The sequence below is a fragment of the Gossypium arboreum genome, chromosome 13, assembly GCF_025698485.1.
Source record: "Gossypium arboreum isolate Shixiya-1 chromosome 13, ASM2569848v2, whole genome shotgun sequence".
NCBI classification, from domain to species: Eukaryota; Viridiplantae; Streptophyta; class Magnoliopsida; order Malvales; family Malvaceae; genus Gossypium; species Gossypium arboreum.
The window spans coordinates 127,208,323-127,227,588 of NC_069082.1; the positions used below are offsets into that span (position 1 = coordinate 127,208,323).

Sequence of the window (19,266 nt, forward strand, 5' to 3'; positions counted from 1 at the left end):
GTGATTTAACTTAAGAAAAAGTCTACCTATAATTCAATTCAGAATAAATATTTTATAAATATATTTCTAATACAAATTTTTATTTTTCACCGTGATATAATTTAATGTAATTATTATTTTCTAAGGAAAAAGGTTAATTATATTATTAGTCCCTATACCTTGTGAAATTTTTGAATTTAGCCATTGTACTTTATTTTGATTTATTTTAGTCTTTATACTTTTCGAATTTTGAAATTTTAGTCATAACCCAAACAATAGCAGTTAAATTCAGATACTAGTCGTGGACTATATATATAGTTATAGATTTAGTCCATATTCTCCAATTGGATCATTCTAATACCCTATACCTTTTGAATTCTAAAAGTGCAATATTGGTATTGATGATAGTTGTTAATCCATTAACTGAATTTTTAATGAGTAACATTAGAAATAATGAGCTGACATGACAATACACATATGATAATAAGTTTACTACATCAAATTTTGGAAATAAAAGAACTTAACTTAATGAATTTAACAGTTTCTGATGAGAATGCAGAAAAATAAAGAAAAATCTAGATAATTCCACTTTAGTCCTAGCTTTATTAAGTAAATTTTATAATTTTTCAATTTTGCCCTTAATTCTCCTTATTTTCTTGCTGATTTCATGCCATTGCCGTCCAGCCCAAAGAGACCTTGGGTCTATTTTCCTTTTAAACCCTCTTTCTTTTATCATTTAAGCTATTTAATCATTTCCCACAATTTTGCATTTAATACAATTTAGTCCTTTTTGTTCAATTAACTATCAGAACTTTAAAATTTATTGACGAAACTTTAATACTGACTTATTAACACTCCATAAATATTTATAAAAATATTTATGGCTCGATTTAAAATTCTCGAGGTCTCGATACCTCGTTTTCGATTCTAATTATTTTAATATTTATTTTTAGTACACTATTCACTACTTCAAAATTTTTCCTAACTTCACATTTAACTTATACTCACTAAATTAATAATATTTCCTACTCATTTGTCTGATTTAGTGATCTCGAATCACTGTTCCGACACCACTGGAAATTAGGCTGTTACAACTCTCCCCCCCTTTAGGGATTTTCGTCCCCGAAAATCTTATCAGAAGAAGTTGCTTTCAACACTCATGAAACACTTTTACTAACTTCTCAGAATCACAATTCGGTTGAACCTCGAATATTTTTATTTATTTTATTTTTATTTTTTTTACCATCGACTTCATTCCAACATATTAGAATAAAATTCCAAAGAGATGAAGAAATACTTATCATAAACCGACCAGACCAATAGGGCTTTTGTCTAACATCATAGTTAGTTAGCATTCTCACAACATAAGAACTCCATCAAAAACTGAACAACCACACACATACATTTGAGGATAAAATAATATATATAATACTTAGAAAAGATCATCATATTCGTTTCAACTATAACTGTCACACACACAGACATCTTTTCTACTCAATTATCATTTCTCTTACTAATTCTATTATCATGAACCATGCATCATTCCATTCACTAACGAAAACCAATTCGGAAAAAAAAACTTCAGAAAACACATATTTTAGACATCATATCTGAATAAGTCGATTAGCCGAGGTTAACTTTTTCTTTAACCGTGACATTACGTAATCTGAATAATCTTTAAAATAATCTGATATCTTTTTCAAAACTGTATTCATTTGTCAAACTATTTTTAACTCCGTCTGCATTATTAATTATTCCACTACTGTACCCTTTAGTTTCACACTTGTGAACTATTCAACATAATTCTCGTGAATTTTCGTTATAAAATACCACATTGATAAGGGGGTGAGGTTGTAAAGCCTCTAACTGGACTCTCATAAATACACGCATATGACTTAGCATTTATCATCAACATCATATCCTCACAATTACATATTTCACTTCAAGCAAATTAACATACATAATTATGCTACCTGAATTTTTCAATTATCCTTTTCAAACAAGTGTACTTAAACATACATTTCATGAGCATTTACTTAATCAAACAAGTCAGGCACATAATATCATATGAATGTCACATAAACATAGATGCGCTCATCACAAGATAAACTTCCATTTCATTTCACTTTTCCTATATTTCTCGATTTATGATTATTTCATTTCGTACCTCATCACATCCATATCATGAACTCTTCTTCATACCTTTCCAAGTTTCGACTCATCATAAACACATTCTTACTCAGACACCTTAGTGTCACTTTCAACACTTTATGAAATAGCTCGATTGAAAAGTATTTCTGTCTATATGTAAAACAAAGATTAGATCGGATCATACACATCACACTATCACGGATTTATATGGCATGTATTTCTAGACACTTTACACATCTCATTCGTTCCGAGAATCGACTAAACCGAATGTAACAGCCCGATTTTGGGCCTAGTCGAAACAGTGGTTTCGGGACCACTATTTCGAGGCTAGAGAAAATTATTTTAGTATTATTTTATGTGTTATAATATAATTTTATAAGTGCATGTAAATTTTGGTAAGTTAATTTTAGCAATTTCTAGTCCAATTTCAAAAAATGACTAAATCGCATAAAAGGTAAAAGTTGTGTTTTAATACCTAAAGGTGTTAAATTGCCTTGTATCTTAAATTAGGGGTATTTAAAGTGAAATTATGCCATTGAAAGTGTGATGGCCGGCCATGGGAGACAAAATTGTTGAAAAGTCAAAATTAGGTGAAATTTGGTCACGACTAGTTTTATTATTAACAAATCAAAAAGAAAAAAAAGCTATCATTTTTCTCTTCTCCTTCACCGAAATATGCAGCAAAGAAAGGGCTTTGAAGCTGGAAAATTTCAGCAACATATTTCCCTTGCTTGTAAGTGATTTTAATGTCTTTGCTTGATGATTTTTACATTTTTGGAACCCCTAAAGCGTGAGCTTTCATATGAGGGGTCTATTTTGCAAAATGATGAAGAGTCTAGGGTTTTTCCATGAGAGTAAATGTGTTGTTTTCTGTGTTTTTATGGAATATTATGAGTCCTAGTTGTCTAATAAACAACTTTTGTGAAAGAAATTGCATGAAAACACCTTAAAAAGGGCTAGATTGCTAAGTTGTAAAATGAGTTGTAAATGTGTGAAATAGTTGAAATTATGAGTTGCTATAGTTATGAAAATGGTTCATCTAGACTCAAGGAGTAAAGAAATGTGATAAAAATTATGTTACGAGCCTAGGGGTAATTTAGTAATTTTGGCAAAATATAGGGGCAAAATTGTAAAAATTGCTCAAGTGTGTCAATGGACTAATTTGATCAGTACATTGTTTTAATAAGTTGAATGTGATATTTTAGATGATGAAAATCGAGATTTGGACCTAGAACAGAAAGAAATCGATTAAGGGATAATTACGTCTTTTTTTACCTTTGTGGTTTCGAGGTAAGTTCATATGTAAATGTTGGTAACATAGTTATTATTTTAAATGTTTTGATGTTATTTAAATGATATGATAATTATTATGAGATATTATACTTGTGATAATTGTTTGATAATATGTCAAATTATATGATATACTTGGAAAATGTGAAATACTACCGAGTATTGGTATCGGCATTCCGTAGAAGATGGTTGAGACACATGATTGGGAAAAAGGTCCCGTTGAACCTTAGGAATAGATTAGGATACAAGTGACATGTCACTGGAATATTTAGGTATCCGAGCTCGTTGAGTTGAGTCCGAGTTCACTTATGGATGCGAATGTTCGAACTAGTTGAGTTGAGTCCGAGTTCGTGAGATGTAACTAGGCATCCGAGCTCGTTGAGTTGAGTCTGAGTTCACTTATGGATGCGAACGCCCGAGCTCATTGAGTTGAGTCCGAGTTCACTTATGGGCGGGTTACATGGTAGCTTGGCTACATATGTGGCACTTATGTGCAAACTTTCCATGTATCCGAATTATATTCCGATGGGTTCAATGGGTAAAATTTTACTCAAATGGAGGAATACTCGAGATGAAAGGGACGTATTGATAAATGTTGTGAAATGGATACTTTGAACAGGTATGTACTTAACCCTCAGGTTGAAAACTCGACATAACAATAATATGGTAAGATGGTAAATGAAAATGTGATATGAATGTCTCGGTGATGATTATACAAACGATGTTGTACTAATTTTGTGAACAATGATCATGAATGAGTAATTTAGCCTTGACAGATTTGAGTTACTGCAGTAGTGTAACTTTGAAAATACACTAAAAATAGTGGAAAATGAGTTAGAGGCAAAATAAAATATGGGATTAAAGCTTACTGAGTCTATTTTCACAAGAAAGAAACAGGGGAAGAAAAAGAATTCCATATTGTGTGATATTTGAATTCTTGTGAAACAGGGTCTGAATGAATTTGAGATCCCCTGTTCTAACTTTAGAAATTCACCAAAAATTGTAAAAAAATTATTAAGAGTCATACCTTACATTCATGGATTCCTTATTGAGTCTATTTTTAGGGGAAATAAACGGCATGGTCGTTGGAATTTTTATAGAGATAAATTCGGTTTGTAGTGCACAGGAGTCAGAGTGGTCATACCCTGAAATAGGGGAGACTTTAACTAATAAACTGTACTAATTGGCCCAACCAAAAATTCTAGAAAAAAATTAGTAAGTATACATATGAGTCTAGTTTCAATAGAAATAGACGAGAACATTATTCGAGTCTTGTACTATGAGATAATTGAACTTTAGTATAGAAGGGTCGGAACTGTCAGATAGTGAATCAGGGGTAACTTTGAGGAATAAACTGTACTATTTGGCTTAACCAAAAATTCTGAAAATTTTATGGAAGAAAGGAAAATAAGTCTAGTTTCAGGTAAAATTAACGGAACTTAATTCAGAGTTCCGTAGCTCCAGATATAAATAATTTAGTGACCATTGCTCAGAAAGACAGCTTGTAGTGAACTTGAGAATATGTTGTAAACATTGATAAAACAAGTTAATGAGTGCTTATTGTTTTCATATGAACTTACTAAGTGAAAGCTTACCCCCCTCTTCTTTCCCATGTTTTCTAGAGTTTCCAGGTTAGCTCGGGTTGGAGGCCGTCAGAGATATTATCACACTGTCAAGCTAACGCTATTGGTGTAGTGATTTCAAGTACTTTGAGCCTATGGCATGTATAGGAGTTTAAATATTAGAGTATGTAATATGGCTTTAACCATATGTGTTGGCCTATTTTGATTATAGGGTTGTAAATCTATTTTAATTATGCATGCATGTGCTATGGTATTATGTGATGAGTTTATAATGATTATAGTATGAATGTGGTAAAAATGTGAGTAAAATCTATGATATCTATTGCATGTGAAATTGTCATAATCATGACATATTAGGAATGTTTAAGTACCTAATTTTGCCATGTTGTATGTTATTGTATAAGTATGCATGTATCTATTGTGAGTGTGACAAAATGGCTTGGAAAATAGCCTTGTATTTGTCCAGGTTTTTGGACACGGGTTTGGGACGCGGGCGTGTCCCTAGCACACGGGCGGGCGTATGAAGCCTTGATGCAAGAGATTTTATAAGTTTTTCATGAGTTCTCGGTTGGGTCCCGAACCACTCCGGATGTATGTTTTGGGCCTCGTAAGCCCGTATATGGGACAAATTGTATGTGAAAATAAAAGTTTTTAATTATTTGAGATTTCATGGCCCTGTTTAGTATGGAAGTGTTAGTAAAAGTCAGGTAGCACCTCGAACCCCGTCCCGGCGTCGGATGCGGGCGAGGGGTGTTACACCGAAGCTCTGATACCAATAAATGTAACACCCCCTACCAGTATTCCGAGCCTAGAATAGGGTACGAGGCATTACCAAACTTAATATGATCAATCATGTAAAAATCAACCATAAAATTTCTTCTAAATTTAAAACTTTCATACATATGTTTAACGTCCCTTATATGGGCCTATGGGGCCCAAAACATACATTCAGGGTGGTTCGGGACGAAACCGTAAACATATAAAACTTTTGCAACACTTAGAAAATTTTCACATTTTAGAGGGTCACACACCCGTGTTTTCAACCCGTGTAACTCTCTATTTATAACTTCATCACCCTTGTCAGTCGTACACTTCATATAAATAACAAGAAACGTGTATGGGCTCATTTCTCATTAAATTTATCATATATATACACAATTTCACGTTATGCAATCATACAACATATATCAGCCATATCTCTGTAATCTAAATATATTTTTATAACAACTTATCTTGATTTCATACTGTTTCATATTTAAGCTTAAATAACCAAAGTATTTGAAATATAATCTTTACATAAATAGTACACATGAGGTATATAATTCCATAATTATGAATAAACACATTTATCAAATATTTTCCATATTCATATATCAATAACCATCATTTTCATGAATTCCGAGTTCAATTTCATAATTATTTGTCTCGTGTTCAATTTATTCCATGTCGGAACTTTATTCATTAATACGTTTGAATTATCAATACATATGGACAGTACATTCAAGATGAACAATTATATAATCACAAATAAATTCATTTATCAACCAAGTTCTATACTCATATCTTATCAACTCGTACTTCCAGTATCACATAATTCCATGTAACACTTACCAAACTTTGTCAAATTAGTGAACGTCTTACGGAATTGAGTACTTCGTTTACTCGATGTCATAGTTCAACTATGGTCTTACACATCTTCATATATCGATGTCATAGCCCAGCTATGGTCTTACACGTAATCACATATCATATATCGACGCCATAGCCCAGCTATGGTCTTACACGAATCACATATCTCACTGATGCCATATCCCAGATATGGTCTTATACAGTAGCATATATCACACCGATGCCATATCCCAGATATGGTCTTATACAGTAGCATATATCACACTGATGCCATATCCCAGATATGGTCTTATACGAAAATCACTTGTCACTTGTAGCCGAAGCTACCACTATTCACTGATCAGGTAGCCGGAGCTACCATTTTTCATTGATCAGGTAGTCGGAGCTACCATTTTTCACTGATCAGGTAGCAAAAGCTACCACTTATCACTTATCAAGCAACAGAAGCTACCACTTTTCACTGATCAGGTAGCCGAAGCTACCACTTTTCACTAATCAGGTAGCCGAAGCTACCACTTTTCACTTGTCATTTGTCCTTGATCAGATAAGTGTTGTAAGGCCCCCTATACTCGAGACCGTCGCCGGAGTCGAGCACGAGGCATTACTAAACTTATTTGAGCACTTAAACAAATTTAAACAATTTATATCACAGTTTCCAGACAAGCTGTCCAACTGCGTTACAGATGCAAAAAAAAAATCATATTTCGAGTTAAAAAACTCGAAATCCAAATCCGTAAATTTTCCCCAAATCTAGGCTCATATATCTACTTACTAATTTTTTCTAGAATTTTGGTTGGGCCAATTAGTACAGTTTATTAGTTGAAGTCTCCCTGTTTCAGGTTCGACTGCTCGACCCTTGTTCACTACGAACCAAATTTCTCCATGTACAGAATTCAAATAACCAATATGTTTATTTCTATTAAAAATAGACTCAATAAGGAATCCATACATATATAGTATGACTCCTAATTAATTGTTTACAATTTTAATGATTTTTACAAATCAGAACAGGGGAGTTCAAAATCACTCGACCTTGTCTCACAAAAATTCAAATATCTCCGATATGAAAGCCTTTTTCTTACACCGTTTCTTCTATGTGAAACTAGATTCAATAAGATTTAATTTCATATTTTATTCAACCTCTAATTAGATTTTCATGATTTATGGTAAATTTTCAAACTCAAACTACTGCTACTAACCAAAAACTGTTTTAGTACAAAATGTTGTTAACTAGTTTATAACATCTTTACTTCACTTCATTTAAACTCTATACATGCCATATAAATCTTCAAACATAAAACAAAAGCTACCGGAATTGATCTGGATAGTGTGCTTTGTTGTGTTGATCTGATCTACCCACTTCACTTCAAGTCAATCTACATAAAAATATTAAACACACACAAGTAAGCTTATTGAAGCTTAGTAAGTTCATAGGTTAAAAGTAATGCTTACCAAACATAATATTTCCAAACAATACCAAAACATTTACTAAAGTTTCATGCGATTCACAACCATTGTTATAATAATTCACATAGTTGAGCTCAACAGTAACGACTACTCAATCTCTTTCATTTGAATCACTTCTCTTTTATTTCTTATAATCAAATTAGGAAACGGCTTACGAAATTGAGTACGTCGTTGCTCAATGCCACGATTCACAACTCAGTATGGTTTTCCTCATTGAAATACTATACCTACATTTTTCAACTCGGTATGGGAAATGCCATACCTACATTTCTTAACTCAAGTATGGATTTGATAATACCATACCTACATTTCACATTTCAAGTATGGATAATACCATACCTACATTTCACAACTCAAGTATGGATGATACCATACCTACATTTCACACTTTGCCATGGAACAACCATGGTCTTATCCGTCAATTCATCACACGTCATGATACGAACGTACTCAATCCTGCGTTTTCCTAATTTGCATTTCCACATTTATTCTTTTATTAACAAAATCTACACAATCCCACAACAAATTCAGTATATAATAACACATTATAAACTTCAATCATTCACAAATAAACATCTAAATTCAACCATATGAACTTACCGGCTAATTTGTAGAAGATATTGAAATTTAGGGACTATTCGCAACTTTTTCTTTTCCTCGTCCTTCTTTGGATTCTTGATCTATAATATAAAATATTTCTACTCATTAGCATTTATTTGATTTCTATTTCACTTCACAATTTATGCTGTTCAAATTTCGAAATTGCACTTTTACCCCAAAATTTACAGTTTTCACAATTTAGTCCTGCTCAATTCACCCATCAATTGAACTAATTTTTATCAATTAACACTTTATTTTATCATTATAAACTATTTCAAAACCTTTTATATTCTTAATTTCAACAGCAACCTTCAATTCACAACTTTTTCACAATTAGGTCCTAAATATCATTTCCTATCAAAATCACTTAATAAAACCACCTTAATATGAAATTAGAACTTAAATTTCATAATAATTCATCATAAAATTCCTTATCCATCCAGGGTAACTTCCAATTTCACCCATAAAATCAAAAACTAATGAATTCTACAAGTGGACCTAATTGTAAAAGTCATAAAAACATAAAAATTATCAAGAAAAAGCAAGAATTAAACTCACATGATGTAAAAATATGAAAACCAGCTTTCTCCAGACCTTCTATGGCGTTTTGGCTGAGAAAATATGAAGAAATGTCTAGATTTTTCAATTACATCATTATTTAACTATTAAATTTTATCTATTTCCAATTTTGCCCTTGTTCACATTGTTTTCTTGCTTATTTCATACCCAAACCGTCCAGCCATTAACCTTTGGGTCTAATTGCTCTTTAAATCCATCTTTTAAATACTTAAGCTATTTACTCACAATTTAACAAATTTTGTGCTATTTTCAATTTAGTCCTTTTAATTAATTAGCCATCCAAACGTTAAAATTTTCTAACGAAACTTTAATACTAACTCAATGACACTCCATAAATATTTATAAAAATATTTATAGCTCGATTTTCAACTTTGAGGTCTCGATACCTCATTTTTGACCCGTTTGACCTAATAAATTCTTTTAATTCACTAATTTCACCATTTCACAAATTCTTCTAAATTCTTACTTGACTCATAAATATTAAATTACTATCTTGTTCAATCTTATTTGTCGAATTTAGTGATCTCAAATCACCATTTCCGACACCACTGAAAATTAGGCCGTTACAAGTGTAGCCGAAGCTATTACTTATCGCTTTCACTTATCCTTGATCAGATAAGTGTAGCCGAAGCTATCACTTATCACTTGTTGCCATGGTCCAACTATGGTCTTTTCCTTCAATTCATCTTGTCACTGAACTGAAATGCTCAATTTGATCATTTATTCAATTTTCATGCTTTTACATTATTCACGATTTTATCATTAATACATATGAAATAACACATCATGAAATTCATCAAATTAACAAATAATCACTAAAATTTAGCCATATAAACTCACAAGTACAAATTTTGTATTATAACGATAATCATAATTTCATAATAAATATTCCACATAAAACATTATATCATTTCTAATCCAACACTTATCGATTATAATCGGGCATGTGTTTAATTTATACACGAGTCATTCATATATTTTTCCTCCTCCTCCTCTCCATCCACATCCTTGATATAAATAACACACTTGTAAGTAACCTTATCCATAATTTTCACTAATTACTTATGTGAATATTCAGACTATTCACCCGTGTCGTAGTCACTAAATTATTTATATCTAGAGCTACGGAACTCAAAATTAAGATCCGCTAATTTTTCATGAAACTAGACTCATATATCTTCTTACTATAAAAATTTCATAATTTTTGGTTGGGCCAATTAATACAGTTTATTCATTGAAGTCTCCCCTATTCTGCTGTCTGACAGTTCCGACCCCTTTTCACTAAAAATTAATTATCTCCTCGTAAGGATTCGAATGATGTTTCTGTTTGTTTCTCTTGAAAATAGACTCATTGAGGATTCTAAACATCTAAATTTAAGCCCATAATTATTTTTATCCAATTTTTTATGATTTTACAAAGTCAGAACAGGGGAACCCGAAATCATTCTGACATTGTCTCACAAAATATATCATATCTCATGATTTACAATTCCATTGCTTAAATCATTTCTTCAATAAGAAACTAGACTCAATAAGATTTAATTTCATATTTTGTTCATTCTCTAATTCCATTTCTACAATTTTTGGTGATTTTTCAAAGTTAGACTACTGCTGCTGTCCAAAACAGTTTTAGTGCAAAATATTGATTTCCATTTTGCCCCAAAGTTCACAATTCATACAATTCAGTCATTGATCAATTAACCCCTAAATTAAGATAATTTTCTCAATTAATACTTTTCCTAGAAATTATAAGTTATTTCATAACTATTGAAATTCAGAATTTCTACATAAAACTCTAACTTCAAACTCTTTTAAATTAGGTCCCAAACATTCACTTTCTATTCAATTCTTTCAATAAAATCAACATATAAACAATTTAAAGCACTAATTCCATGCCAAATCATCATATAATTCCAGCACATATTCATAGCAACTTTCAATTTCTTTCATAGAATCAAAAACTAATGAATTTAACAAGTGGACCTAGTTGTAAAATCACAAAAACACAAAAAATTCAAGAAATAATCAAGAATTGAACTTACTTGAAGTAAAAATATGAAAAAACCAGCTTAAAGGAACTCTTCCAGGGTGTTTTTGCTGATGAGAATGAGAAAAATAAAGAGAAATCTAGATAATTCCACTTTAGTCCTAGCTTTATTAAGTAAATTTTGCAATTTTGCAATTTTGCAATTTTGCCCTTAATTCTCCTTATTTTCTTGCTGATTTCATGCCATTGCCGCCCAGCCCAAAAGACCTCGGGTCTATTTTGCTTTTAAACCCTCTTTCTTTTATCATTTAAGCTATTTAATCATTTCCCATAATTTTGCATTTAATACAATTTAGTTCTTTTTGTTTAATTAACTATCAGAACTTTAAAATTTCTTGACGAAACTTTAATACTGACTTATTAGCACTCCATAAATATTTATAAAAATATTTATGGCTCGATTTAAAATTCTCGAGGTCTCGATATCTCGTTTTTGATTCTAATTATTTTAATATTTATTTTTAGTACACTATTCATTACTTCAAAATTTTTCCTAACTTCACATTTAACTTATACTCACTAAATTAATAATATTTCCTACTTATTTGTCTGATTTAATAATCTCGAATCACTGTTCCGACACCACTAAAAATTAGACTGTTACAGTTACCATTCAGTGAAGACAAAAATTTTAAAATTCAAATTAAAATATAATAATTAAATCCATAACTTCCACAAAATATAAAAATTAAAAATTAGTGATGGAGTTAAAAAAAAAAAAATTCTTCCATTGGTAAAGCCGGTTTCCCAAAAGGAAGGGACTAGGGATCACAACTTTTATTATTATTTTGTCATTTTGTAGTTGAATTGACTAAAGCAACATCGACAATTGGCAATGAACAAAATGGAGATGGAATTTTGCAGTTCATATTCCTCCACGCAACAACGACGGTGTTTCATGAGTAGACCACTATCCGACGGTCAACTTGAAATTTAATAATTTTAAAATAAATATTTTAATTTAAATTGTATTACTATGCAAAAATAAAAGATGGCTTGCAGTGGGGTTTCACACCACCACAGGGGTAGAAAGAACTGTTCAGTCGAGAATGATTACGTTGTAGGAGGGGCGAAGAATCACTATATAAGTGATGGTTGCTTTGGAAGGGCTTTTATAACTGGAGAAAGGCTTGGAGTATGCAATGGTTTATTTGTGGAATTTAATCTTAGGCAAGATTTTTAAAATAAGGCTGATGGTTAAATTAGTTAGATTATTAGTTCTATTGATTCAACCAATTCGATCGTGATTCGATTGGTTCAACTAGTTCATAAATTAATCAGTTTGACCATTTATTTTGGAATAGTACCCTAATCAATTTTTTGTTTGATTGATCGGTCTAGTTTTGAAAGCAGAGATCTTGGGTCTGGTTTAGGATGTGAGTTGAATCGATTTGACCCTTTACTTTGGAACATTATCCTGAGCGTTCTAATTCTGAAAGCAGTGATATTAGGTCTAGTTTAGAATGTGAGTTAAATTTGACTATTTTAAGGTTAATGAGTTGAGAGAGTGGGCCAAATGTGACTAACATGAGATGTTGGGATCATTAAATGTGATTAGATTTGATATGATGATTTTTTAGGGGTAACCAAAACTAGATTCAACTAAAAAAATTATTTTTTTTCGAATTTTGAGTTAATTGGATCAAGTTATTCGATTTTTTTAGTTAACTTGAATAAGTAATTCAAGTTTCAAGTTCGAGTCGGGTTAAATTTCACAATTCGAATAACTCAAATAATAGATTAGTATAAATACTCCTTTCGTCTCTGTCAATTAAAAAAATGAGCAAATTGGTCACTCTTTCAACAAAATTACAAAAAATTAAAATAATTTTAAAATTTCAAAATTAATTTTAGAATTCAAAATATTTATAAAAATTCCAAATGTTATATATTTTTAAAAATATAAAAATTCTAAAGATAATTTTAAAATTAAAAATTTAAAATAATAATTTTGGGGCCTAAATAAATAAATCAACGATTCCAATTTAGCATACTAGAGTATCTTATTTTATTTTGAAAGAGTTTTCAAATATATATGGTTTCAAATTTATATGCTTTAACATGAAATTAGTTATATTGTAACAAGATTTTAATTTAACATCTTTAAAGTTTTAATTTAGCTTGAACAATTTCAATTAATTCAACTCAATTTGAAAAATTTTAAATCCAGTTAAAACAATAAAACGAGACTTACCAATTTGATTAACTTGAATTTTTATTCAATTTGACTCTATTTGATCAAAAGCTCACCCTTAATTATCATTGGTGGAATAATGAGAATGGTGATTATGCATTTGTAGCAGTGCGGGCTCCTATCCTGGGGTGTTGAGGAACATTTTGGTATTGAGGCAAAATATTTAGTAAAAATAACTCAAAATATTATATAAAAATTATTTTTAAATATAATATATAAGAATTATTGATTATTTTTATTTAGTTTAAAAGTTATTTTTTCTTGAAACATTTATATATAATTTTTGAATGTTTATCATGTCTAAAAATCAAAAATTATTTTATCTAAATAAGTTCAAAACTCAAAACTCAAAATTAGTATGAAAAAGCTATGAATCCGAATAAAATTAGGTTGTCTTAACTAAGCTTATGTAGGGCTGAAAAATCTGAAAATCAACTCGAATCGAGGCATTTGGATGGTTTATGAAATGTAAGTTTAAAACTGTAGTTACTTGAATTGAAGTCGAATTCTATATTTTTAATATATAATTAACTTTATTTTTTATTATATAAAATAAATATTTTATATTTAAAATAATGAAAATAATTTAAAAGTTTTTGAAAATTTATTTATTTTAGAAATATTTATGAAAAAGATGTTGAAATTTTGTCAAATAATATTCAAAAGCCATAAAATAAAACTCATTTTATAAAAATAATTTTACAAATCAAAAAGTTTAATAAGAAAAACGAGGATCAAACCAAATTATTATCAATGGTTAAAAAAATCTAAAAATCCCAATCAAACTAAACTGATATCACCCCTAAACTTATCCTATTGTGGTTGATTTACTAGGTTTATATTGTTATTCTTGTTGTTGCAACAACTTCAACATCACACTTTAAACACATTTAAGTAAGCATGCGTTATATTTTATTTCATTTTTGGTATACTAATAAATTTAGCTTTTAATATTTATATTTATTGTCAATTTGACCCTTATTCTTTTTTTTAGATAAATTTGACCTTCAACTTTTCAAAAAGAGCCAAAATGCTTTTCTCTAGTGAAAATGTTGACAAAACATTAAATTTTTACCAATATTGGCATGATGACATGCATGGTAACATTTCATGCTAACGTGACACTCTTTATTTGATATGCCATATTAACAAATAATTTAAAAATTATAAAATATTCAAAAAAATAGATTTAAAATTCAAAATATTATTAAAGTTTCATGCTAAAGTATAAGTGGATTATTATGCGAACTTCCATGTTTAAAAATTTGACGTTTTAATAAGATTTTTTTTATAAAAACAATAATTTAATTCTTCTTTAAAGATTAATAGTTAAATTTGATTCTTTTTAAAAGGTTGGGGCCAAATTTAGGTTAAAAAAGAATAAGAACAAAATTGATTAAAAGGATAAATATTAAGGCCTAATTTGTCATTATGTATTTATTTTTAAAGAAAATATACAAAGAATAAAAATCTTATACCAAAAGAACAAATTAATTTTTCTTGAACGATATAATAATCAATTAATTACAAGTACAACATAAGCTTCAAAAAACAAACAAATATATTAATTTTAATCCACAATGACTTTTTTGTCCTCCAACTTTAAAAAAAAATCATTTTATTCTTAAAATTTTCATCTCTTTTAACCCTTAAACTCGCATTTTTGTCAAATCACCCAAAAATAGAGAAAAAAATTAAATGTTTTTTTACTTTGCTGACGTGACATACACGTGAATAACACGTCAGCATTTAATTAATTTTTTAAAATTAAAAAATATAAATATTCTTTTTAAAAATTAAAATTTATTAAAAATATAAAATCTATTTTTAATATTTGAAAAATTATTTTATCCTCAATTTATTGTTTCACTTTTTTTTAGCCCTTAAACTCACATTTTTTGTCAAATCACCTCAAAATGGAGAAAAAAGTTCATCTTATTTTACTTTACTGATGTGTCATACACGTGAATTTCTATGTGGATAACACGTCAAGCATTTAATTAACTTTTTAAAATTTAAAATTATAAAAATCTTTTAAAAATTAAAATATAAAAATATAAAAATATTTTTAAAAATTTTAAAAAATAATTAAATTATAACATGTCATCTACATGTATGCCATATTTGCAAAGTTAACAAACGTTAAATTTTCAATCTATTTTTGGGTGATTTTGACAACAAATACAAGTTCAATAGCTAAAAGAGACAAATATATAAATAGAGGGTCAAAATAACTTTTTTTATAAAATTAGAGGGCTTAAAAGGTCATTATATCTAATTTTAATGCAATAAATACATACCTAGATATAACATTGGATAGAATTCTAAAAACAAAATTGATAAAATAACATGAGAATATACCTCAAATGAAGAATAATCAGATATCGAGGTCGAATTAATTAATTAGATTAATAAATTTTATTTAAATTATATTGAACTTAAAATTTTACAATTCGAACCAACTTGATTTAAATTTAAACTGATTTAAATTTTGACAAGTTTAAGCATAATTACACATCCCATAAACACAAAATTCACCCTTCTTGCACTTCTTATGACATCCACCACAATTCCTTTTATCAAATGAAGCATTAACGCATTGCCCTTTGCAGCATATCTCACTATACTTGCACTTATATCCACACATCCCACAATTGAACCGATCTTTCATCACATTAACACATTTCCTTTTGCAACAATCCGTTCCCGGGCTTCCGGCCTTTTGACGACAAATACGCGGAAATTTGTCGCATGTCATGCCGTGTTTCGGATATTGCTGAGTTAGGAATCGACGTAATCCTCGTGATGAAATTTGATCACTTTGAACGTTGGGTACATCTTTATCGAAGTGGGCCTGAGTTGTTATTGCGGTGAAAATCGCCATTATTGCCAAGATTGCGAAAAGGATGGTTGGCAACTTCATGGTTATATATATATATATATTTCTTGAGTGAATGTTTTGGAAGAAGATGGTATGGGAAGATTTTATAGAGAAATTCTGAAGAGTAAGGAGTTGACATTGGGGAAAATGGATTTACAAGTAATGCCTTTAGTTGGTATGTATGGTCCAAATTCATTTCACTGTATCTCAAAAGGGAAATCAATTATTTGAATGTGAAGGAAAGATGTATCTCCAAAGATTATGCATCTCTCCATTTCAACTAATATGGAAAACAATTTTGTAAACTTTGTTTTTTTGAATTTTTGAATTAATTATTTTATTTATTCTCAAATTTTTATTTTAATCTTTGTTTTTCGTTGGAAAATATTTTATTTAACTCAATCTTTCTTTTGTTGGCAAATATTTGGTTTAACCGAACTTTTTTTTTTGTGTTGTCTTTATCTGCTTTTCATCTTTAACAATACACTCTTGTTTAATTTTTAAGGTATCTCATTTTCAAAGAAACAAGAGAAGGAATCAATGATTTAAATTATAATTTTATTTTGTTAATTAGCGGCAACACTGTCACCTCTAAAAATACTAAAATTGAATAATTACTGAAAGGGGAATAGACGTAATAAGAAAATTCATTACTTAACAAGGAAAAAAATCATGCACGCATGAAATAAAGCTTATACGATTATTATTAGATTTGTCCATGGGTCAGGTGATTCGAGCCGGCTCGACCTGAAGGTCTACTCAAAAAGTGAAAAGAATTCAATAAAAATATAAGTCCGAAAAATGGTCTTAGGTAAAAAAAAAGTCGTTTAAATAACAGGTCAGGCCTCAAGTAAAACTTTTTTAGTTTGGGCCTGATTTGACCTGAATTTGAAAAAAATTAAAACCATCAGCACTCCTTTTATTTTTCATCTTCTTGTTCCGAATTCCTTTAAAACATTATTTTGTTGTTGTTGTTAAAACTACCTTTATAACTTTAAAACATAAAAGTGAATGTATAAATTTATAAAATGTAATATAAGTTAAATCCAATATTTTTAATTAAAATTTACATTTCATATTATAACAATGCATTGATTTAAATAATAAAATAGTAAAGATAAGATATCTTATTTTATGGGGATGCTAATTGTTAATATATTTAATTATTACCTGAAAAAATCAAGATGCTAATCATATATATAATTATTCATTATTTGAAGAATAACTACAATATAAAATTGTAAAAATTATTCGATAAATAAAAAATTAATTGCGTCGAAATTAGATTTATGAAAGATTTAAATATTTTTCAAGTTCTTTCTTATATTTCTTGATTAGTTGAAATTGTTTTTTTTGTCTAAGATGTTACTGATTTACTTCCTTCAATACAACCCAACCAAACGAACTAATCGCCGCTTTGAGTCAAATCACATTCATACTATCTAAATATTTAGATGGTGAGATACGTGATGGAGTAAAAAGAGAGAATACCCTGCCTTTTCTTGTGGAAGTTCTTCTTACGAAGATATTTAATGATTGAGGTGTAACTTTCGAGGTCATTTACGAATCTCACTCGGGTTACATAACGAAAGGCCTCATAGAGTTTTCCTGCTTCATTAAATGAATTAATTAAAACCATAGATTCAATAGGACTAGGATGCATAACTAACTTGATCTTCTTGCCAAAGACGGTTAACACATAATGAAGTTTCATTTGACAATATGCACAAATCTCGATAGTAAGTTTATACGAAATGAGATCTTTTAGGTGATGGGCTACTTTTCGGCTTAACACATTTATCCGTCTTACAAAAGTCAATCCACTGACCACCTGGCAACCAGGGAGAGAGTAAATCTGAGCGACGTAGATGGGCATCTCTATAACCAAGACTTACCATTTTATCATTTTAATAGCCTGTATCTTTATCATTTTTAAATGATTAAATCAAATTTTTATCATTTTTAAGAAGAGTTAAAGTGTAATTTTACCTTTATTAATTTAAAATTTTAAAAAAAATTAAGGACCTAAAGACAATATTTTCCATTTTGGGGCAGGGCTAAGCCACTGCCTTACTTATCCTCCCCCTCCCGCCCCCCTCTTTCCTGTATGTCTGTGCTGCTCCAAGGACATTCTGATAACCGATCCTGTGCTGCGTGCTGCTTCAAAATAGTTTTCGCAGAGGACTCTGATACAATTTGAAAAATCGCATGAAATGTTTACTTGAAAAGGCAAGTATCTCTAAGGCCACTGTTGAGCAGACAATTATTGCTCCCTTCTTCACCTTTCTTCACTTATGCTACCTACTTTCTTTCCTTTTTGTCCTTAATGCTCTTTTTCATTCTTATTCATTTTATATCATATATTAGAGTTTTTGTCCTTAATGTCCTTAATGCCCCTGTTAAGACTTTATTCATTAAGCCATTCTTTTACAATTCACATAAAGGGAATAAACAAAAGCCTGTAATCATACTCAAATAAAATTCACAGTATAGAACTTAAAATGATGAAGGTATGAAAAATATCTGGTTTTCGCGATAAAACCATTGCTTTATTTTGATGGCTTTGAGTTTCTCAATAAATATGTCTCTCTTGCCCTTGTAGTAAATGATTTTAGGGTGGAGGCCTTTCTTGACATTGGCGAAGAGAGCCATTATTGTGTTCTCCATTCTCCACCTGGACCACTTCACAAGTATACTCGTGACCATAACGTAGGTCATCGCATCATTTTTTAACCCCAACCGTGTTAAATACCTCACGCCAGAGGAATATTTCCTAATGTACACAATGTATCAAGCAACATATCTGAAGCAACAGGACTATGATAGAAATTGGATCTTATCATTTTTCCAACCACGGCTAAAGTAT

The 19,266-nt window shown here is 29.9% G+C and overlaps 1 protein-coding gene and 1 long non-coding RNA gene across 2 annotated transcripts; one reads left to right on the plus strand and one right to left on the minus strand.

Annotated features, from left to right (window-relative positions):
• The first annotated feature begins 2,776 nt into the window (after window positions 1-2,776).
• On the plus strand, window positions 2,777-5,301 carry LOC128286420 (uncharacterized). Its single transcript, XR_008276975.1, has 2 exons — window positions 2,777-2,863; window positions 5,043-5,301. It is a non-coding gene; the product is annotated as an uncharacterized LOC128286420 (long non-coding RNA).
• Window positions 5,302-15,914: 10,613 nt separating this feature from the next.
• LOC108487854 (stigma-specific STIG1-like protein 1) lies at window positions 15,915-16,473 on the minus strand. Its single transcript, XM_017792197.2, has one exon. It carries the CDS (start codon window positions 16,440-16,442, stop codon window positions 16,020-16,022), a length of 423 nt encoding a protein of 140 aa, XP_017647686.1. The 5' UTR covers window positions 16,443-16,473; the 3' UTR covers window positions 15,915-16,019.
• Between the last annotated feature and the right edge of the window lie 2,793 nt (window positions 16,474-19,266).